Here is a 23,494-nt window from a genome sequence, read left to right as displayed (position 1 = left end):
CACACACACATATATAATATCATTTATTACACAGAAATAAGCATATTTATCAAAAGATTAACTTAAATCACTCAGTTCATATTTGTTAATACAATGATTTGTAAATACAATATATGCAAACACTTGTTAAAATCCAATACAAACGACTGAGGTAAATACCCTGAAGCCGCATGTTACTGTCGTGTAGCCACATGTATGAGCTGCTGTGCTTTTCAATAACACATGAGCGACAGCAGCTGCCAGCTGTTGTCATGTGGAGATATTTAATGTTATAGGAGCAAAAAACCAACAACAACAACAACAACAACAGAGGATGCAAAAAGAGTCCTGTGTGTGTGTGTGTGTGTGCTTGAAGGGACAGATCAGTGCTGGAGCTTTCAGCACTGAACACTAGATAAGATGGAAGCAGCAGGAGCACTGTGCAGAGCAATATGACAAAGTTGTTCAAACAGTAAGTGCCATAACAAAAGCTTCTACATTGTTTTTCAGAGAAACATGAAGAAGCACAAACAAGTTCCTTTTGAAAGGGTTGAAAAAGTTATAGTGTTGTGATATGCTATGTATTTATTCACTAAAATGGTGTTAGTGTTTGATGATTTGGACATCATGTTTTTAATATAAAGATAAACAGTGTTCAAATAAATGGTGCATTAACATTTTATTAGATGATAAAGAGGACAAATGTGCAGTGGATTGTTACTGGCAGAGACTCCGTGTGGTGATATCAGTATCGGAAATGAAAAGGTGATATCAAGCCATCGCTCGTTATTTTTGCCATGACAGCCTGATCAGGACTCATGAACATGAGTGACTTTCTCCCACAGCTAGAAACCAGAGCGCAGTGTGATATGTGATCTGTGAGTGGATCTGCTTCACCGACAGCGACACGATGATTGACTTAGTGCACCAATACAACGTTTCACTCGTGTGTGTGTGTGTGTGTGTGTGTGTGTGTGTGTAAGAGACAGGAGCAGACGTCTGTGAGCGCACCTCTATTGGTGACTAAAAATATGGCATATTCTTCCATGGCCTCCAGTTTGTGTAAACCCATCTCATAACACAGCTCCTCAATCACCTCCAGGGCAATCTGAAAAACATGATAACATCAACACACACACACAAACACGCACACACACAAGTATATCTCCTCATAAACACCAGAGGTATTGAGCTGCCAGAAGTGGTGGAACACTTACTGAACACGTTTTGATTTTCACGTGACGTTCAATGCCTCCAGGAAAGAGAAACAGCTGACGTTTTGAACTGCGGCCCGCCTGAGGAAGTACAAACACACATACAGTATATACTGTACGTACACTAAACATTACAAACTATGGCTGACAGTTCACCCCAAAATCCAAAGTAGATATCTTTCCTCATACCTGTTGTGCTACATATCAGTTTAGATTGTTTTGGTGTGAGTTGTGGAGTGTTGAGATATCAGCTGTAGAGATGTGGACGTTTGTGCCAAATATGAAGAAATTCCTTCAACGCGTTTGTGAGATATTGTGTTCACGAGATTGAGAAGGGTGCAAGGTCGTAATAACCTTGATCTTTGACCACCAAAATCTACTTAGTTTATTGCTGAGTCCAAGTGAAGATTTGTACCACATTTGAAAAAAAATTCCTCAAGGTGTTTTTCAGATAAAGTGTTCACAACAATGAGGCAGATAAGGTCACATTGACCTTGACCTTTGACCACCAAAATCAAAGCAGTATATCGCTGAGTGGGGACACTTGTGCCAAATTTGAAGAAATTTCCTCACTGCGTTCTTGAGATATTCTGTTCACGAGAATGGCACGAGTGGACAGACAACCTGAAAACATTTTGCCTGCAGTTACGGCTATCGCTGGCACAAAGCGAGGCATAATTAGCATAATTATGAGGCAAAATTAGCAGCATGATGCAATTTGTGTTTGCATAAACATTAAAATAATAACATAGCTAATACCTGTTAGCATATGAAACCATATCAAATGTACATTAACATTAAAAATGTTATTGCAGATGTTAGGTGTTAGTGCTTCTGGAAAACTGTTGCTAACTTTGGCTGATTCAGTGACAAAGCGTGACAAGGAATTTTACTGTAGTTTATCCTGAAACAGGTCATCGTTTCATTCCTACCGGCTAGCATATTAACTTGCTGCTTATTTCAATAATAATACTATAACATATACAGTAACATAGATCTGAATGTGGCTATTCTGCATTCTACTTCTTCCACCACTGCAGATAAATAAGATTAGGCACTGACCATCACAGCCTTCAGCTCCATGCTGTTGGGTGAAACAGTGCGGCCTCCGTACTGGAACGTCTTCTTCAGGTTCTGCTCACATGCCTTAGCGATACCTGACACATTGACAGAAAACATCGCATGCTGATGGTGTTGGTAATGTGCATGGCAGATTTACACTTTGACAGTGTCTGTTTTTTACCCTGATACTGAGCCCCGGCGCTACGAGACGCCTGCTGCAGGTTCTTGAGCAGAAAGGGCTTGAGGACTTCAGAGCAGCGATGGAAAGCGGTCAGGATGTACAGCAGCCTCCAGCCTCGTTGGCAACTATCACTGTACGACACAAGAGTGCAAAGACACACTCAGGATTACAGGCTCAGGGAAGAAAAGAGGAGCGTAGTGTGGGTTGGTTTGTGGTGTGTATGTTGTTTATGTGGGAGTGCAGACTCACGGTTTGGAGCTGGTGTTAGCCGTAAGCTGTTTGATGAGTTGGCAGTAAGCCTCATCCCTCATCAAGGTGAACTCTCCTATGAGCTGAGGGGAGGGCACACACACACACACACACACACACACACACACACACACACACACACACACACACACACAGATTAGCAAACCATCAAAGAAGAAGAAGCCTAAGAAAAAAAAACTGTGTTTTTACCTTAAGGAAATTGCTGACCACTTCCTGTTCTGTTGATCCTCTTGATGGAGAGTCACCCATGAAACGCATCACCACTACACAAAGTACAAAATCAGTACACAAACACACACCATTACTGTTATATTGTCACCTTACATTTAATATACTTTTTTTTCAGCTGTTCACAGCTCTGTGTGTTACACTCAGTTTATTACTGAATTACTGTCTAATCTATATTACTTTATTTATATCATATATCTTTTATGTTAATTAATACCTTTTTCTAACTTGCAGAATTTTCTATTTATATTCTAACTTTGTTTGTACTTGTGTGATCTTCTCTTTCTTTTTTATGCATATTTAATTAGCATTGTTGGAGGGAGCTTAAGACTTACTGGAGGATTTTCATTTCCAGTGACTGCTTATCTCTGTGTGTGTATTATACACATACACACACAGAGGTCAGCAATGTTTACAGGGTTCCCACATTTTAATGGACATTTCCATGACTTTTCAAGGACCCATAACAAAATTTCCATGAACATTCAGAACGTAAAACACGAACAGAACTGTTTAGTACACTTTACTCCAAATGTTAATTTTATCAATATAAGCAGTCTGCAGACACAGCAGTAGTGCTCCTGGCATGGGGGAGTGACAGCTGACCGTTTGGTTAGCCTGTTGGTTAATTTGTTTGAAAAAAAGAGCGCTCCGTACCTTCAAACTACCACGCTTTACTCTCAGAGCAGGTAAAACAAAACCAAAGCGAAGATTAGTGATCTAAGTGACAACTGAACACCCTAGGCTGCCAAAGTCAAGTGCTCAAGCTCTAAAATGTGGTGAAAAAAAAAACAGTAGCGGGTGTGAGTATGGAAACTTTGGGATTCATGACATGTTTAATGTCAACATATAAAGTCTCAACATTATTTTTCTTGCCCCACTCGCCCAACTCTGTTCAAAAATAATTCCAGCTAGCTAGTATACGTGGAGGGAGAGATGGATCATAGGGAGAAAATGAGGAAACTACATGATGGTAAACAAAATGTTGTCACACATTGATGCATACTAGAGCTACACTATGCCAACAGCCACAGAAAATAAATTTGCCCTTATGTTACATTACTGTAAAATTGAATTACACTCAACAAAGTTTAATGACTTTTCCAAAAGGATTTTACTTATTCCATGACTTTTCCAGGCCTGGAAAACAAGAATTCCATGACTTTTCCAGGTTGTCCATGACTCTGAGAACCCTGTAGTTAAATTCAGGATTCAACACTTTATTGCCATTTCAACATAGCTAATAGGAATTTGGTTTGTTGAGCTCACAAAACAAAAGCAAAAAACCCACTCACACACAGTGACAACCTCAGGACGTAGAAATAATTTAAGTTTATAATAATAAATAATTAAAACAAGCATTGCCATTGGGATGATATCAGCACCACACTAGCTATGATGCATGTTAAAGAGTACAATACATACATACCCTCACAGGAGTAATAGCAGCACATTAATGATTAAGAGTTAAAAGCTCGAGCGGCCTCAGGGTAAGCGCTGTTACAAAACCTGCCTGTCCTGGTTTTGACTTTTCAGTCTTTAAGTATTGAAAAGCAGATTTTGTGGAGAAATCCAGAACTTAAATACCTTAAATCTGATCAGATTGTTTCATTTCAACAGCGGATGAATCTGAGCCCTGTGTAATAAGAGTAATGTAATAAGATGATGTAATTAGAGGAGAGATGAGAGAAGGTGAGTACTTACACAGGAAGAGATCAGCTGCCACTCTGTTCATGGCTGGGTCTGTAAACTCTATCAGAGACTCAGTCAGAGGAGTCTGCAAAGAAGAAAATCACACACAAAATGTGTCAATAAAAACAACCTTAATAAAACTAAAAACAAACAAACATATAAGTTACGCAAAGACAGAGTGCTAAGTTAAGTTAGAGCAAGAAGAAAAGCACCTTGGAGAACTTGATCATCTCAGTCGGCTCTCTGGAGTCTCTGTTCTTGCTTTTGCTCTTCAGGGAATCTCTGAGGATAAAATCAGTCACAAAGTGCGGTCTTTAATCTAAAGTGTGCTGGAAGAAGTTTACCTCAGTAAAAGCAGCAATACCACACTATAAAAATACTCAATTACAAGTCAAAGTCCTGCATTCAAAATTTAATTTAATAAAATTACAGAGGTATTAGTGACACAGTGTATTGAAATATTGTCATTATGCAGAGTGGTGTCAATTAATGTTTTTATTCTGCCATTATTATTGATGTAAACAATACTTTAATGTTGAAGTTTGTAAAGATGGAGCTGATTTTAATAACTTTTTATGTTGTTTGGGAGTTTAATCCATAGCAGTGCATCTTATTTCATAAACTAATGATATGTTTTGTATGTAAAATGTAATAAGTAACTAGTAACTTTATTTGTTAATTCAATAATAATAACAACAATATTAATACATTTAATTTAATGGCACCTTTCATGGCACTCAAGGTAACTTTACATCACATAAAATCAGAAATACAACATACAATAAGCAACAAAACATAACTCATCAATGAGTTAAAGTCTGTGTAAAATAAGACACAGTTGTTGCAGTTAAAGTGAGAAATGAATGAAGTAGAATGAAAGTACAATATGCCACTCAAAAATGTAGTGAAGTAGAATTATAAAGTGTAATACAGTTAAATACACGTACCTCAGAATTGTAGTAAATGTACTTTCCACCAGTGGATTTGAAATATTTTTTCTGTGTGTTTATGAGAATTTGAGTGTGTTTTCACTTTTTTTTCTGTGTCTCACCCCTTCATGTTGTTTCCCTGTCTGAAGTACTTCTTGGCAAACTCCAACATGTCATATTTACTGTCCTGCAGGGCCCTCTCATCCAGATCTCCTTCAGCAAAGCCGTCAAGGGAAACCTTCTGAAAAGACAAGAAAAAAAAAAGATTGACAGCGAAAAACAATCTGACACTCAGATCAATCTGACAGACAGAAAAAAAAAACCATATGGTGTGTGTGTGTGTGTGTGTGTGTGTGTGTGTGTGTCTGCGTACCTCAATTGTTTGATCTATCTCGTGTGCTGCCATGGTGGACGCCACAGCAACAGCGACGGCTGATGACACAGCAAACTGTCCTGCTCCCCCTCGAGGCTCTGACTTGCGGTCCAGTGGCAGTGACAGGAAGTCAGGAGGAGCGACAGGATGGACACACTCAGCCGGGAACGCACCGGAGCGGCCGAACACGGCACCAAACTTCCAACCTGATGCACACACACACACAAAGCAAAGGGATTACAACCCTGCATTCAAAAGCATGCACACCTGGGTGCTTTGTGCCTCTAAACAAACTGCGTCTCTGCTGTAAGTCCTGATCACTATCTGCCTTTCCTCTAACAGCAGGTCAGCTTTTCATTTACACAAGTCAGATTCTTATCTGCCTGCTTTTCTCTCTCATTTACAAGACTTAACTCTCCCCCGCCGCTACACTGATAACCTGGAACATTATACAGCCTCTGGTCTGATTATAAACACTATGCACATGGGTTTTTCTGTCACATGTAAGGACATTGTGTTGACTTACATTAATTCCCTTACCCAGACATTAGCCATAACAACAACATGCCAGATCCCAACCCAAGTTTGTAAACAGATGTTTTGATATAGCTTTGCTGTTGTTACACTCAGATGCCATTTACTTTAACTAATGAAGTATGATTGCCTTTTTTGGATTCTTCATTCACCATGGAGGTGTGTGTGAAAAGCTATGGTCTCTTCAGGAATTCATGATAACACTAGGTAAGTGATTGATATACAAACAGTTATTTTATTTTATCTATTCATTGTTTTTAAGTTTTCTTCTACTAATGCATCAAATGACGTGCAAAGTGAAAGAAGTCGCTCCTAGTGACAACCCCACAAAGAATGAGCACCTGTCTCTTACCTCTATGAAGCTTTTTAGCATCTTTAAGCTCATTGTTTTTGGTTTTACAGACCACAACTTTACTGTTTTGGGTCACTTTCACCTGTTACAACTGTTGCAACCATCATAAAACCTATGATAAACTCACTGTACACCTGCTCAGCACCAAACAGCAGACAGATAAAGTTAACAGCTAGCTGGCAGATATTTCTCTTAGGATTTGGTGGAGACCAAAACAGAGCTAAAAGGAGAGGGAGTACTGGACTTACATTTGTCAGGTGGACAGTAACGCCACAAATAAATACTAGTGTTGCTCCACATCTGCTGGATGCGTACATGTGCAACTTTTTGCAACATGTTAGTCATCTCAACGTTGTAATGTTTTTAAAACGTCATTGCTGTATTCAAAGCTTGGAGACCAGCTTTTTTCCCCCAACATTGTGATATAAGTATTCAAACAAACTGTCCTCCCAGAACCCCTTGAGTTTTTAATACTTGATGAAAAATCAAATGTGTAAGAAGCTCAGATCTTACATTCACATTTGATGTAATTAAAGTTCCTACCTTTAGAAATTCTGCCTTTTTACTGGATTAAAGATGATAACAGAGCTCAGCGGATTGTACTGTGGAGGATGGCTTGTACTATGTGAGGTTCATATGAGGACGGTTTTGAAGTCCAAAGGAAAAATAAATGCATCACAGTAAATTACAAAAATGTTTGTTTGTCCTGTCCAGTATCTGTTAAGCAATGGAATGATGTGACTTCTCCTCATTTGTGATCTTATTTTATCTTTTGTGTCCTGAAGAAATGAATCAATGAATCAATATTTTTCAAATTGCATCGCCATCTTTCATCTGAAAAATAATTTTCTGATACAATATTTTATTTAAAGAGTGCTGTCGGCGCCGTCAACATCACTGCACCTATTTGTCCTTGGCTTAAGATACAATCACACCTCCAGGGGACACGGACACACTCTGGGATAGTAAATCTCTCAAAGCTGTCAGTTTGAATTGTTGCATTGTTTATTTTTTAGCCATGACGTTATCATCTGGTTGTTTATAGATCTGATTTTGTTTTGGATTTAATTGAAGGGATTTAATGAACACTCACCAAAGTCTTGAGTTTCTCTTTTCAGCTCCTCCAAATACACCACCTTCTTCCTCACCACACAGCCGTAACTGTAACCTGGAAGAGACACAAGGCAAAACACACATGCTTCAATCATAGATTCACTCAGAGGATAACAGGACTACATGTGCCACAGTGACTTACCCTTCTCCAGCCCATCCATAACCTGCAGCCTGATCACGTCACCTTTGTGAAAAGTGAGCATCGAGCGGTCGTCTGTCACAAAGTTTCGCTCTGCAATCACATAATCTGAGTCCTGTAAGACAGAAAGACACATAAGTGGATACTCTCACACTATAATCTGCATTTAAAGTATCTGGACTGACATTTACCCTCAGCTTGACTCATCTACTTCTGTTTCAGACACTGTTTTTCTACATCTCTCATATAACTCACAGAAAAGGGGAGTTTGTGACATTCAGAATGTGCAAATGAAGGGACTAAAAGAAATCATCATCAAGGTAAAATCACGATTTTAACATCACCAGAATGACTACTGCTGTCCTGTTGCTGTTCATGTGTTAGCTGAAACTGCTCTCGGGAGCTGGTAGCAAAGTTTCAAGTTTATTTAATTTATATAGCACTTTAAAAAGCACCAAAGTGCTTAACAAAGACATAGAAATGTATACACATGCAGACACAACAGTGCATGGATAAGTTAAACGAATAGAAAAACATGTCAAATACAATTAAGATCCAGAGACTAAAAATGGGTCTTGAGGTGCAACTTAAACGCATCAACAGACTCAGCCTGTCTAATGGCCTCTCAGACTATTCCAGAGCTGAGGAGCCGCTATAGAAAAAGCCCTATCCTTTCTTTTCCATGAACAGGGCACAGCCAACACGTCATGGTTGGGTGCTGCTGTAAGGAGTAAGGAGCTCTGAGATATATGTCAAGGCCAGACCATGAAGAGATTTATAGACAATTGGAAGAATTTTGAAGTGTGTCCTCAAATGAACTGAGGCTAGTGTGAGGACACAAGGACAGGGGTGGTGTGGTCTCATTTCTCTGACCTTGTTAATAACCAGACAGCGGCAGCAAAAAAATGTGTGTACCTTTTTGATCTCGTTGATGAATGTGTCTATGAGATGTTTGACTTGAGGGGCTTTGGCTGAGAACAGGATCAGTTTCTCGTTGGTCAGATTAAACTCCAGCATGTTCTCAGAGGGGATGGTGACAAACAGGATGTCTGCATAGCTGGGAAAAAAAACATAACACAGTGCCAGGGTGTCTACAAGTATCAAACACTCAAATGTAATGCTTTTAGGACCTTTTTAAGATAACTGTAAGCAAATCTAAGACTGATATTTTGACAAATATTCTAAAAGTAAGTATAATGAAAAGTAGTATATAAAGTTAGGTTAATCTACAAAACCTACACGTAGCCACATGTATAAAGTAATTAGACAGCATCAGGTTCAGTGGTAGGTTTAAAGATTTGTAACATCAGAAATATGAACTTTCATGCAGAAGAGCTCGATTCATTTTGAAAAAAGAAATTTAAAGATGGATAAATGAAATCAGATAAAATATTTATGGCAATCAAGACCTCACAAAAATAATAATATTTAGTGACCTCTGAGGCCTTATATTTATGAAATAAATAACAAAATTTTTAGACTTTTTAAGGACATGCAGACACCCTGAGTGCAACAGGAAATACAGCACAAAAGCTCCCAACTTAAGTAAAACAAAGTTACAAAATCAGTAGATTAATGCAGCTATTAAATCTTAATAATGATGAAATACTGTATTAAATAAATAAAGTATTTGAGAATACAAATATAATACTGCCAGAATGCTAAATGTATTAGGTTTCTAATATGATAGATTGTCATAAAAGCAAAGTCAGGGCTTTTTATAATTAATGACAATCCATTACTTTCCTTCTGTGCTAATAAGGTTTGTTGGAATTTTAATTTTTGAGCCACAGACCTGAATAAAAACTGCTCCTTCACCAAAAAAACAGAAGACATAGCAGTATCAGTGTATATGTTGGCCAATAAGTAACAAACTCTGAAATATGGGTATTATATTGCCTTAAAGCCCAGCACTAGTCAGGCCAGATACCAAAGGAATCTTTTTCTGAATAGTTAAAAAATAAGTAGAGGATTGACATCATAACAGAAAACAATTTGGAAATTTTTTCTGTGGTTTACAACTCACCTGACTCCGACTCTGAACTGTTAAACACACACATCTGGATCTCCAAACAAAGCTGAAAGTAAGGCTTATAAGAGTGTGCAAAAAAAGACATACGTGTAGGGCTGTAGGACTCTGAAGTAGTCTGGAGCTGCAGCGCTGCTTTTTACAGTCTTCAACAGCTTTATACCGCTGTGGGACACTGACAGCACCTGCACACCTGTTCCTACACTACCCTGCACACACACACAAACATAAACACACACACACACACACACACACACACACACACACACACACACAGAGGTTTAATAAAAATGAAAATAACACACTCAGTAATTACTATCCTCTAAGGGTTTAACCCCCTCACCGACGCAGGGAACAGACGGGAGAAGTATATTTCCCAGGTCTCTCTGGCAGCCGTCACAATTGTTTTCTTCACATGCTCCTCCACCGGATCCATATTCTGTTCCACCCCGTGTTTGGCTGTCATTCACACAAACAGACACATGAACTCATGAATGTCAAAGAGAAGTGTTTGGATTAGAGCATAAGGCCTAAAGAAATGTCTGCAGGAAGAACAGACAGACTACCGAAAAGAGCCTTCATTTTCTGCCTTTCATCCCGGGTGATGCGAACACATGCCTCTGACAGAGTGTCGTTCACTATCTGCAGGAGACAACAGAGGAGAGGAGAGGTGATGTTGGAAATAATTTAGTTTGATCTTTCGATGATTTTTATGGCGTCAGGTAAAAAAATCTGGAGCACAATTGGTGTCCGCAGATGGGAAAGGTGAATAAATCAACAAAAGCATTTAGGGAATACTTCACCCACAGAAAGATCATTTGTATATCAGTAACCCATCCCATGTTCCACTGACTTTGTAAAGAAAACTTTGCTTGTCCCGTATCCCTCCACAGTGAACAAAGAATCAAAAAACGCAGAGAATTCTTGATGGATTGTAGTAGGAGGGGGCCATGTTTAACTATAGCAAAACTGTATCAAAAAGTCAAGCAGTTTTTTGCCATACAGTGTGCAGTGTACTTGTGGGCTTGTTGTGGTCCCCAGATTAAGTTGCAGAGTGAGCGCTCTTCACTTTCATGCTGTTCTTTGGTACAGGCAGCTGTGGACACAGAGGCAGCTGCCCAGATGAGGAGAGGCTTTGCCCTGTCAGGCTCCGAGCTAATGTTATCTTCTGCCTTTGGCTAAGAAGAGTTGAATCTACAGCTCACAGCAGCTTACTATGATACGATGTCTGCCTGTTGTTTAATATCTAGTGTCTGCAAAAATGTTGCTGCACATTTCTCATCCGACATTGGCATAGTAAGCTTGTTTACTACATTAGCGAATGTCACTGTCACCCTGAATGTCCTGCTGAACCCCATTCAGTCTCTCAAACTCTTCATGGAAAAAACTTGTGCAGTATAATCCAAGTCTCATTTATCCAGTTGTATGCTCAGTACTTTTTCAAACACATGCATTTTCACTAAAACGTTATGATTTAATAAACTTCCACCTATGAGTAGCATGCCTGAGCATTTGACTGCATGTGAGCTCCACTTGAGCAGAGTTTAAAGCACACGTGTGCTCAGGCATGCCACTCAGCCATGCATGTGGCTGTTTGTACTGACAGGTTTTATATAGTAAGTTCATAGTGAAAATGCATGTGTCTGGGGAGGACTGAGCATTGATACAGTTTTGCTGTTGTTAAACAGCCTCCTTTTACTCCAGTTTATCAAGATTTTTCTCCATTTTTTGATTCTTCATTCACTGTGGAGGTGCGTGAAAGTTTGAAATGTAACATGGGGTGAGTAAATGATATACAAATGGTCATTTTTTGTGGGTGAACATGCTTTGAATTGGTGGTTCAGTCCAATTACCAGCCCAAAGCATCAGTATTTGACAACTGGGAATGCTGCAGTTGATGCTGCATCTATTCATCCATTCATCCTGCGTTACTTCATCTATCTCTCAAGTTACCTGCTTGAAAATGAGATCCAGCACCAGAGGATTGTTGAAGCTGTCTTTGGGATAAAAAACCTGTAAAAGAGGAAAAAACACTCAACACAACAGAATACAAACATTTTGACAGTGGATCATGATGTTTGTGTATTTGTGTAAGTACACACCTCCTTCCTGAGGTACAGTCTCCAGGGAACGTTTGTGTAGGTGTAGTGCTCTTCATTGGTTCTTTGATGAAGCTGTGTCTGGATTGTCTCGGTCTCTACTGGAAGCTCTCGAGAAACTGCATCAAATAAGTCACGTCACATTTTAGTTTCACCTTTAGTCAAAGTCCTTATTTATATCATATCATTGTATGAAGTGAGTGTTTTAATGATCTGTTGCTTTGGGACAGTCTGACTGCCTCTGCTCCACTGTTACTCTAGAGAATGGAAAAGCCTGATCTTGTCCTAACATTGTTGTAATCTTGTTCACAGACAACCTAATGCTTTAAGGTCAAGTGCCCTCAAGACGACAGGACAAATGTGTTTCCAGAATCTGCATATCAGTAGGATCATATGGCACCTTGCCACCTGCCTGCTGTGGGAGTCAGTGTGTTCCTGTTTAACTGCCCTCCTGTACTCCCGACCTTGTCTACAACATAATGAGACTATTTGTTCGCAAATAAGCTCGCCAGTGGTGATTCAGTGTGAGTAAGTAAATAAGGTTAATTGGCACTCTAGTAAATATCAAGGCAAAATTTACACTGAATAATGTGAGATGTTCTCTGGGAGAATTAAGTCTAATGAGCCAATGTATGAACAAGTGGCACAATTCAGAATAGGTCACTGCCAACTCTCTCTGATCGGGTTGATGCAATTTAACATAGCTCTAATACAGAGCATGAAACTGACAGGCTCCCCAATGGACGCATATTTTTGAAAACATCCAGAGTAAAAGCTGTATGTAATATCTCATGTTTACTTTAAAACAGTTTAAACACAAACTATGTACTTTAACAATATAATTAATAGACTGAAATGTGTCTTGTGCCTCCTCCTTGCCTCACTGTCAGCAATGCTTGTTAAAAAAGGGTGTGTGACTGTAATCATAGATCTAAACATCCTAGCAAAGTCATGTCTACTGGAATGGACAGGAGATCTGAAAGAGTTAAATTTCAATTCAATTCAGTTAAATTTTATCTATAAAGCCCAATATCACAAATCACAATTTGAGGTCTTTACATCATACGACATCCCTCTGTCCTTGGACCCTCACAGTGGACAAGGAAAAAACCCCCCATAAAAACTCTTTGATGGGTTGGTTAAAGTTGGTAATGTGTTACAGAGATGATAGCTCTTGCTCATGCAAATCCAGACACAACTATTTTCTCTAAACTATCTTTAAACAAAGTGTTTCTTAGATTATCCTCCTGTGAAGTAGGCTCTCTGCTCTCCATAATGCCATTCAAAAGATAACATTTTGTGGGACCATAGAGAGCCTAGGGTGGTGAGTACTATATACAGTTTATATTGTTTTTGGATTAAACATTTCTTTAAGCATATTCAGAGGTATACAGAGGTAGTTGTCAATATTTTTATAGAGATAATTTAGTGCACAGGTTAGCATAGAGCTTAATGGTATAAATAAGTGGTTAAAATGAGCATAACTTTAACTTAAAGGTAAACTATGCAGGAATGGTCGGTACTGTTCATCAACAGTTTTGCCACGGAAACTTAAAGCCAATTCCAGACATAGTCCACTCGGCACTTTACTTTGCTATATTTGCGTTTTGGCCACAATTTTTGTAGCGTCCTCTTGGAATGCGTGCTGCTTACAACCTTTTAACAAAGTCCTGACCTCACCTGTGTGCTGTACCCAGGAACATCCCAAACACAGAATATAAGAAACCAAAAAAGAAAATAAAGGCAGTAGTCTCTGCAGATAAATACACTGCCACACAATTCTGGTGGGTCATAAGTGATGATATAAAAGGGATAACATTTGTACGAGTCTAAACTTTTTTTTTTTTCCTACGTCGTTTACCTTTAAAAGTACCCTGGTGGACCACTAGGGGCAGTGTAGCACAATGAACAGATGATAAAACATAAATCAAAGACAAGATAAACAATGTAGACTAGTTTCATAACTTTCATAAATTGCTTTGATGATGTCCTATGAGGTAAGAGATACAATCTAAATATGCAGGATGTTATAAATAACACACTGAGTTTTGGTGAAAGACATGATATCTTAAAAAAAAAAAAAAAAAAAGCCGAAAGTTCACCAAGATACCTTTAACTTTAACCTGTGCTGGAATATGGGGATGAGTGTGCACTTTGTGGTGAGTGTGAGTACCTGGAGGAGGTAGGGGTGGAGGACGGTCAGGTGCTCTGGTCTTCGTGGCTTTGATTGGTTTGAATCCCGCCTCCTTTATTGCAGACGCAGATGGTGAGGGGGCAACAGGACGCTTGGGCTGGACCGACACAAAAAGGCTCCCCTGCGTGACTGAATTCTAGCAGCGTCTTATCACTTTATACTGCTTGCACTCTGTGACTGTGTGTTCTTGTATATTTGTGTGTGTGTGTGTGTGTACCTGGGGAGCAGGAGGGTTGTCCATCTGCGGTTTGAGGATCTGTAAAGCTTCATCCCGAGGGGTTTGCTTCTTTTTAAACTTCCCTTCTGGTCTCCTAAATACATCCACACAGTGTCAACATCCCACATTAGTCTGCAGGGTTTTTCAACTACAAATGTAGTCTACTGTATAATCTGTGTGTTTGTGCTTATTGTGTGTCAATACAATCATTCTGGTGTTGTGTGCTCACTGTGAACAATAACAGCGCAGTCAGTATCTGTTGGTGGTTTGTTGTATTCAGGGCTTTACAGTATTCACACTTAATTCTGTGACTGAAGATAGCATCAACTGCTGTGCTGTGTTAACAAGCAACAATCCATCCATTTAAAGCTATGATTACTGTGCCCACTCTGCTGTTATCAGCCTGTGTGTTTGTGGGACCTCACCTCTTGTCATGTGGCAGCAGCTCTGGCGCTGGAGGCGGGGAGTTGTACCTTTTGATGATTTCTTTAGAAATAATATCAACCATTAAAGAATTATGCAGATTACACTTTATATTTTATTTCATTGTTTCAAATCCAAATACAGACCAATGTGTCTGATTGAAATCAAGAGATGAATTACTTTATCGACTGCATGATCATCATTCAGTCATGTTCCATTAACCTGTGACATCAACACTGTTCAGCTTTTAAATTCAGTTACCTTGGATATCTTGGCTGGGGACAACATGATCTATAGTCCGAGCTGAGTACTTCACCACCTCTCCAGCAGGGGGCGGAGGAGACGTCACAACTGGGGCTAAAACACACACCATCAAAAAATAAATAAGTCAAAAAGGAGTGATGTTCTCTTGTGTAAAGCTCTTAAATAAGAGCTCTAGTTAAAGGGACTCTGTCTCTGTCTCTTGTTTGCTCACTCGCTTATGTTTTTTCCCTCTTACCAAACTTCCTGGCGGGTGCGTCCTTGTTTACGGGGATGCCCGGAGCCTTCCTCCGAGAGACGCTGTCCTTCCCTGACTGAACCTGAAACAGCCACACAGAGAGAGGACAGAGAGTTTGCACTTAAAGCTTTCCAGGATATTAACATATTGTCTTATAAGATTTTGTTGACCCCTGAGAAATGTCAGAGTAAAGAAAGGGAAAGAATGTGAACGTGAATGTGAGCGTGAATAGTTGACTGGCGACCTGTCCAGTGTGTACACCGCTTCTCACCCAGTGTTAGCCGGGATAGACTGCAGCCCCCTGTGACCCTGAACCAGGATATGTGGTTACAGATAATGAGAGGTTCTCACCCTCGAGATCCTGATTACTGCAGGCTGCAGACACTGACCAAATACTCAACTTCAACTAAATCAGAACAAAGGAAAAGATTCCACAGACTCAGCAGCGGCACATTTGCTTCACCCTCCAGCCCACTTTTACTTCTGTCTGGAGATTTTGGGGGAATTTTTGTAATCCCACTGGACAGTTTTAGACTTCACAGGACTTTATCTTTGTACATTGTATATTCCTTTTATACTTTGTACTGCTAACCTCTGCACATTCCTTGGAAACTTTTGCACATTTCTGCACAAAACTATCTCTTCTAAAAATGGCACAGCTCTTTCATTTTAATTCAGATGTACTGGACATATGTTTGAAGTATTTTTTCATATTTTATGTTAATGTTTCTTGTTTTTTTTTTTTTTTGCAGTGCTTACTTTTATTTTTAATACCAATTTCTCTTACAATGTTTATATTATGCACTGAAGCTTATTCCTTGTATGTCAAAACCGGCTTGGCAATAAATTGGATTCTCATTCTGAAACTTGTATTTAGTGATTGTGACTGATGCTGTTATCTGCTTTTGTTTGACTGGTTACGTGTTTATCTTTTATTTGTCTGGCTTTGATTGTTTGTCTAGGTCTCTCTGGCAAAAGAGATCCTGATCTTAATGAGAGTACCTGATTACATAAAGGTTATACATATTTTCATTTCACTCTCAAGTGCACATGCTATTCCTTTTTCAACCTGCGTCAGCTCATCGTCCTGACTACACAGCTCTCATTCTTACTGCACACAAACCACTCACTCGTTCCATAAAAGGAAACTGCATCTCGTTCTGTTTATATAATTTTTCCTGAGGAAGTGTTGCTTGCTGTTGTCATTGGAGATTACAATTAATTAAATTAAAAAATTAAAAAGTACTGAATCATTATGTAATGCGTCAGTTTGGACTGTTACCTCACGCATCTCAGAGTTACTGACCCGTGCAGCAGGATTAGCTTTAGGCTGTGCTGGCTCAGTTTTGTTAGTTTGGGCCTGAGGCTGAGGCTGAGCTCCGGGCCGAGTCTGGGGCTCCGCAGGCTGATCTTGAAGGTGCGATGGAGTTTGTTCCAGTCGAGCAGGGGGAGGATAGGGATGCCTGGGTGGGATGTCTGCTGCAGCAAAGGGAGTGGGAGTGAAGTTGGCATAGGGGCTGGGTGGGATGTTAGCGTATGGACTTGGGGGTATGACAGCATAGGGGCTGGCGGGAGCATAGGGGCTGGGAGGGTGGTGGAGCAGCGGGCTCATGGGAGGGCTTGTGATTGGAGAGGTGGGGGGGCTGGTCACTGGGCTGCCGACCATGGCCATGGCCTGCATGGTCATCTGCTGGGCCTGAGAAACAAGACGATGGTGCATTAACTCCAAAAAGAAGAGCGGTGGATCAAACAAACAGATCCAGACGGAGGGTTTACCATGATGATGGCCTGCTGGTTCACAATCGCCTGCTGCTGCTGGTCCAAAACAGCCTGCTGGGCATCTGGAGGAGAGAAGAGGAGAACCACAGTAAACAGGAAGGAGGGATGCAAAAATTATGTTTGATGAGATTTTTTTCCTCTTATTTTTCTTCACACTCGATACCAACCAGGTGTTACAGGTGCCACTGCAGCAACAGGAGGTGACATCACGCCTCCCACGGGAAGGACTCTCACAGCTGTGCGCACACAAACATAGGCACACATCAAATTTCAGATTTTAAGAGTGTTTGTTTTATTACACTTGCTAATGATTTTTGAAGATATTGAGGTTCCTCCAGTGTGCGAGGCGCTGTCAAAAATATATGACTCTATATTTACTATAAAACACACTTTATCTACTGTCTCCTATTTCAGCTGAGTGTCTGGGTTTAGTGTAAATTTATGGTGAGCAGAAAGCTCTCAAAAATTCATTTAAAAAAAAAGTCTATAGAGCGCACACTTATTTTGTCTTACAGTCTCACAGTAAAATGTGTTGGATTTTATAGATGGGAAAGTTGTGTGACACTGCACCTGTCAGTGACGACGCAAAAAGTAAATAGTGAATGAATGAACAAAAGAGTGATTGCAGACAGAGCCTGTGCTTTTGACTGACCCCCAGGTGGAGGTTGGGAGCCTCCTCCAACTCCTCCAGCACCCTTCATCCTGCTGGACAGTGCTGCAGCTGAATCTAGTTCCTGTGAGGACAGAGAGTTTAAACTTATCATCAGATTACAACATGAATGTGTAAGAAAACACAAAGGAAGTTAAAGAAATACTCAACCAAAACTGTATCTTTTGGGCATCGAACACCCTGAACAGGTCCAAGTATCAAACCGATATATAAGCATATTAGCTGTTACATCAGTTTGGCGTATATGATGGCTGACAATTGGCAAGAAACTTAGGTATAGTAATGCCAAAGATTTGTAACACTGATGGCTTTACATACTTCTCAACATACATACTGCTCAGTGAATATCTTTGTCATGTTCCAAAATGTTGGCCAATACATCATTAGCAGAAATTTTAAACTCAGTATCGACCTCAAATATCTGGTGTCAGTATAGTCTGTAGTTCAGAGTATCAAAGCTTTGTCCAAATTATCTTTTTTTTTTTTTTTTTTTTTACAGATTATTATAATAGCTTTTTTTTGCGTTTATTAGACAGGATGGTGTTGGGCTTGGGGGGTTGACATATAGCAAAGGGCTATGGGCTGGACTCGAGCCTGTGGCTGCTGCGGCAAGGACATTGTCTTTGTACATGGGACGCCCGCTCTGCCCGCTGAGCTGCTGGGAACCCCAGCTTTGTCCGAATTCTGATCATTTTAGACACTCTATTCAGGTTGCACATCTGTTTTTGTTGTTGTTGTTGAGAAAAGGGATTTGCTATGCTAGGTATACTATGCAGAATTGTGGTTACTGTTTGTAAACACACTCGCCAACAAAAGAAAAGAAAAAGAAAAAACCAACCCCAGTTTCACTCTCTTTGTCGTTTCCCCTCACTATATTTGCATTTTTCTGGTGCTGTGTCTCTTGGGTGCCTGCTGCTTATAGTGTGGTATCTGGTCACTACCTTTTTATAAACCCCCGACCTCACCTTAGAGCTGTGGGGGTAAACGCCTATAAACCTTCTGAACACAGAAAGTAAGAAAAACAGGCAGAGGGCAGAGTCTCAGTGGATAAATACACCACATCACACTTCTAGTTGGTCCTAAGTGATGACTGAGAGGGATTACTTCTGTATGAGTCTACACACTCTTTTTTAGGAAAATCCTGTATGGTATAAATTTAGTAAAAAAAACTGCAAGGTGCTCTTTAAGTAAGGTATAAAATAAAGTATTATTTTGGTATTGTTACTGAATCTCTGGTATTGTATCAAAACATTACATACGACACTCAGCCCTACTGTATCTGTGATGCATGTATAGTTTGCTCCTTCACAGCGAACAGCAGCTGTATTCAACATGAATTTACTGCAGTTATAAAAGTTTCTAATGGAAACCCAAAGTATTGTCAAAAAAGTTTCAAAACCAAACAACTCCAGTACACCCCGAAGAACTGTCACTTCATTAACAAATCGCTGAAAATACTACATTTAGTGGAGGTTCAGGACTATGAGGAGGCAATAGCATAACACTGGAAGTGGTGTATTTAGAAATACTTTGACTCCGGTTCCCTATTCAACTACATGGTAACAGGTGGAAATCCTGACTACAGCCGCTGTCCGTCTGTAAAGGAGCAGACTACAAACTTTTCAGAGCTGCCTTTTAAGGACAATAGATGAAGTGTTTGACACTAAAAGACAGATTTTTAGTAGAGAATTCCATTAACCGCTGTGTTTGTGAGTGTGGACATCAACAGGAGTATTGGAGATATATATATATATATATATATATATATATATGTACACACGTATATAACTACTTGTGTAATCAGAGCACTTTTTGACTGTCAGACCAGAGGAATCACCCTCTTATGTGTGCAGCCATTCCATCAGAAATCAGCCGCTGACCCATAAATCCACAGGAGTGTGTGTGTTTGTAGGCCATGTCTCATTAAATAGTAAGCCCTTCATTTGCCAGAGTGTCAGTTCCTCGTAAGCAGATCCCCGCGTTGCCTGGGTGGGAAATCACCGTGGCGATCTAGCCGCTGTGACAGTTACGGTAACTGGGTAACGTAATAGGTTGCTGGGCGGGAGAGGTCTGTAGAACACATCTGATACATGCTAATTCCTGTCAGCCACATCCGATAGCACGGCTAACATTCACCACGTCGCTGTCCCAGCTGAGGACTGATAGATCCAACATGGCCAGCATTCACTGCACCATTGCACTGACTTAATACATATGGATTTAACCATCAATAACCATCAGATATTACTACAACTGTAGTTTTCGTGACTGGGGTGAAGTATAATGTTTGTGGTGGAGGTAATGTTTCACAAATGAGCTGACATAGATGTTTCATTGCTACCTAAACTGAGCAGCGAGCATTAATCAAACACGACACCTTTACCATCTGCTAGATATATAATGAGAAACCTACTGTGGTAAAGAAAACTGTCATATGGTTTATATATGTGCAAACAGCAAACCAGTCTTGGTCCATATTACATAAAAATGTGACAAGGTGCACTTATGCTCCATATTTTATTGCAACATGCCCAGAAATATACATTGAGTCTCTGGATTTCAAATAAAACACATTAATTGAAACAATGGTTGTGAACTATAACAAGTACGATAATTTGAGGCAGTGCTGTAATCAAGACCACCTAAACTGAGACCAAGTCAAGACCGAGATCAGGGTGTATTGACACCAAAACAAGAACAAGATTCTGAGGGGTTAAGACTGAGTCAAGACCATGACCAAGGCAGGGAGAGTCCCAAACTGCATGATACACTTACGATAACATGTGGAACATACAAACCAAAGACACTCCTCAGATTGATCTGAAAGATCCACATTCTCATAAAATCAGCCACTGAAAACAAATAAAACAAAGATTCCTCTTCATTCACCTCTTGCCATACTGTATATATATGTGTGTATGTATGGGTTTACCATGAGAAATGTCCATAAAACAATAAAAAAAATTGTCATGTTTATGTGTGGGTATTTTTCTTTGTTTTAAATGAGCAAACAAATACAAACAAAGAGCAAGGAGCTGAATTGAACATCTTCGTTCAACACTCCTTTTCTGCACAGGCCGAATGTAAAATAAAATCCTGAGTCCTCTTTCTGAGGCTGTGACAAGATCGAGTCAAAATGCAGTTGAGTCTGAGATGAGCCTGAGCCCTTCAACAAGTGGTCTGGAGCCAAAGATCAATCTTGAGTACTACAGCACTAGTATGAGACTTTCCTTTCAGATCTGAAGGTCAAACATTTGAACAGTTGAATGACATGGACACTGAGACAGCCCAAAGACTGATTTCCAGACTGAGGGATTAGTCTGTAAACACACAGATGTGTAGAAACCACTGTATCTGTTCTGTTTATCTGTTTAGAGACAACTTTGTCTTGCAGTTGTTACTGTTGTTCAGTGATAAGAAGCTCCTTCTCTTCCTTTAATTTATTCTGTTGCTGTATTATTAGTGATTTGCTTGTTTTTGGTCTATAAATTATTTATATACAATTCATGTATTCATCTACAAAAAATAAACAAAACAAAACAAAACAAAACAAACAGAGGTTTAATGAGCTTTACCTGACCTGTGCAGTAAACTACAGTAAGTGGTTGACAGAGGAGTCCCCTCTCAGGTGGTCAAGTGTGTCAATGTGAGTGAGTTATGTAACTTACTCCGGTTCCTTCAGACAGTACAGGGTCAAACAGGCTGTCCAGATAACGATCCATCCCTCTCTGAGGCTCAAAGTCTATAAGAGCAGAGGAGAGCACTTCATATAATTAAATTTAATGTGTGTGAGTGCTTATATGTAAATGCTAAAATGTGTACCTCGTCCATCAGAGCCATTTAAGACTGAAGATATAACATCATCCTTCGTGTCAAACCCACCACCCAACAGGCTTCTGTGTAACACAAAGAAAAAGCATTACAACTTCCTTATCAGTAATTAAACCAGCAGAAGTGGAAGAAACACTCAAAACCTTTATTTTAGTAAAAGTACATTACCCGCAGAATGTATTTTAAGTATTAAAAGTAAAAGTACTTAGTCCATGTGAGTGATGAATAATGATATATTATATTGGCTGATTGTCAGTAACATTGAATCAGTGCATAAGTAACATTTAACTGTAGTAGAGGGTCTAAATGGAGATAGTTCAGTCCTCCAAAGGGTCATACCATGTGTGGGGCTGTGAGATCATTACTGGGAGAAGAAAGAAGAAAATCAAACTTCTGCTACATAAACTTGTTTTCATTTTTTTTTCAAGTGTGTTCTTTATTTTTTTATTTTTATAAATATTGGATAATTTTATCTCTTTGGGCCTTAAATGAATATTTAAATGGAACCATCTGAGGAGTTTAGATGGAAAATGTCTCTGTGGAATGAACAACTCATAGATGTCTGAAGCCTGTGACAAGCGGCCCAAAGTAGACACTGCCTTTCTGTCAGGGGTTTTGTTTTTTACAAGCCTCCCATATTTTCTTAATATGTTTTTTTTTAATCTAAAAGCTTAATTAATTAAGTAAGTAGTAACAACAACTGTAATATAAATGTATTGCAGTAAAAAATATTTCCTTCCGAGACAGTGGAGTAGTGCTATAAACTAGCATAAAAACCTACAACTACCAGAATGCACTGCGCCGCACCGGACCAATAAACGCTCCCGCTGGTGGTTTACGTGATGCAAGCTTGACCGTATTTCCAAAGGAAGCAATATGGACGCCGGCTGGTGACATATGATCTCTTATTACAGTTTAACGGTAACCTAAAATAAGTTTTGACATCATTTGACGTGACAATACAAGAAACAGCATGGCACCCACTTCCGGTTCACATATTCTCGTATTATAGCAAAACAGTGCACCGAAAAATGTTTCTGAACACATTTTAGGTGAGAAGGGGCAATATAGTAACAGAATCTTTGTTTATATTTAATTAGTGCTGCCTTATTTTACCATTTGGGCTGAGTTTGGACTGCCTTTGAGACAGAGAGAAGGAAAGAGAGAGGGCGAGTCTCCCTCTCTGTCTGCTTTTATATTCTTTGTGTCCGTGTTGGTAACAGGCATATGAAATTGAGGAAGTACAATCTGGAGTTTGAGCAACAGCCCTTTGTGGAAAATCAAGAGGGATCTGAGCTGAGAGATGAGCAGGGTGATCTGGACACAGGTAAGATGGAGTAAAGTTTACCGTAGTTTATTGACACAAACTACCCACATTACTATGATACAAAGCTGGTTTCCCTTTAAGTATTGCACATTTATGTGTATTAAGTAAATGTGCGTCTCACATGCTGGCATTAGGCCGCACTCTGGTTGGCTCCTGTGCAGAGATGATGAAGTAGCTGCTGTGTTTGGGGAAGTCGGCAGGAAGCTCCAGGTCTGACATCAAGTCCAGAACGTAGTCGGAGCCCTCCAGCTCCACCCACTGAGCCGGCTCCTTTAGAAGCACCGACCAGCCTCGACGGCCCTCCAGCACACCCCTACACACAAACACACACACAAAATACAGTTCCACCACAATGTCTCC

General features: G+C 39.8%; 1 protein-coding gene across 1 annotated transcript in view; it reads right to left on the bottom strand.

The window, feature by feature from the left end:
- Positions 1–23,494, bottom strand: part of myo15ab (myosin XVAb) — a 60,911-nt gene that overhangs the window by 5,470 nt on the left and 31,947 nt on the right. The window contains exons 35-64 of the mRNA XM_050045222.1: positions 23,256–23,447; positions 21,799–21,872; positions 21,645–21,718; positions 17,959–18,040; positions 17,474–17,542; positions 17,304–17,368; positions 16,834–17,223; positions 15,528–15,609; positions 15,290–15,385; positions 15,031–15,091; positions 14,606–14,699; positions 14,368–14,485; positions 12,198–12,313; positions 12,049–12,108; positions 10,662–10,737; positions 10,439–10,554; positions 10,186–10,304; positions 8,982–9,123; positions 8,070–8,181; positions 7,908–7,982; positions 5,929–6,134; positions 5,678–5,796; positions 4,839–4,908; positions 4,639–4,711; positions 2,896–2,969; positions 2,686–2,768; positions 2,437–2,567; positions 2,256–2,350; positions 1,197–1,274; positions 991–1,087 (exon numbers count right to left, since the gene is read on the bottom strand). Of these exons, the coding sequence (XP_049901179.1) occupies positions 991–1,087; positions 1,197–1,274; positions 2,256–2,350; positions 2,437–2,567; positions 2,686–2,768; positions 2,896–2,969; positions 4,639–4,711; positions 4,839–4,908; positions 5,678–5,796; positions 5,929–6,134; positions 7,908–7,982; positions 8,070–8,181; positions 8,982–9,123; positions 10,186–10,304; positions 10,439–10,554; positions 10,662–10,737; positions 12,049–12,108; positions 12,198–12,313; positions 14,368–14,485; positions 14,606–14,699; positions 15,031–15,091; positions 15,290–15,385; positions 15,528–15,609; positions 16,834–17,223; positions 17,304–17,368; positions 17,474–17,542; positions 17,959–18,040; positions 21,645–21,718; positions 21,799–21,872; positions 23,256–23,447 (3,239 nt within the window). The remainder of the gene's footprint in view (positions 1–990; positions 1,088–1,196; positions 1,275–2,255; positions 2,351–2,436; positions 2,568–2,685; positions 2,769–2,895; positions 2,970–4,638; positions 4,712–4,838; positions 4,909–5,677; positions 5,797–5,928; positions 6,135–7,907; positions 7,983–8,069; positions 8,182–8,981; positions 9,124–10,185; positions 10,305–10,438; positions 10,555–10,661; positions 10,738–12,048; positions 12,109–12,197; positions 12,314–14,367; positions 14,486–14,605; positions 14,700–15,030; positions 15,092–15,289; positions 15,386–15,527; positions 15,610–16,833; positions 17,224–17,303; positions 17,369–17,473; positions 17,543–17,958; positions 18,041–21,644; positions 21,719–21,798; positions 21,873–23,255; positions 23,448–23,494) is intronic.

Source organism: Epinephelus moara, chromosome 5 (assembly GCF_006386435.1).
Source record: "Epinephelus moara isolate mb chromosome 5, YSFRI_EMoa_1.0, whole genome shotgun sequence".
In the NCBI taxonomy this organism is placed as follows: domain Eukaryota; kingdom Metazoa; phylum Chordata; class Actinopteri; order Perciformes; family Serranidae; genus Epinephelus; species Epinephelus moara.
This window is presented reverse-complemented; position numbering and strand designations above follow the sequence as displayed.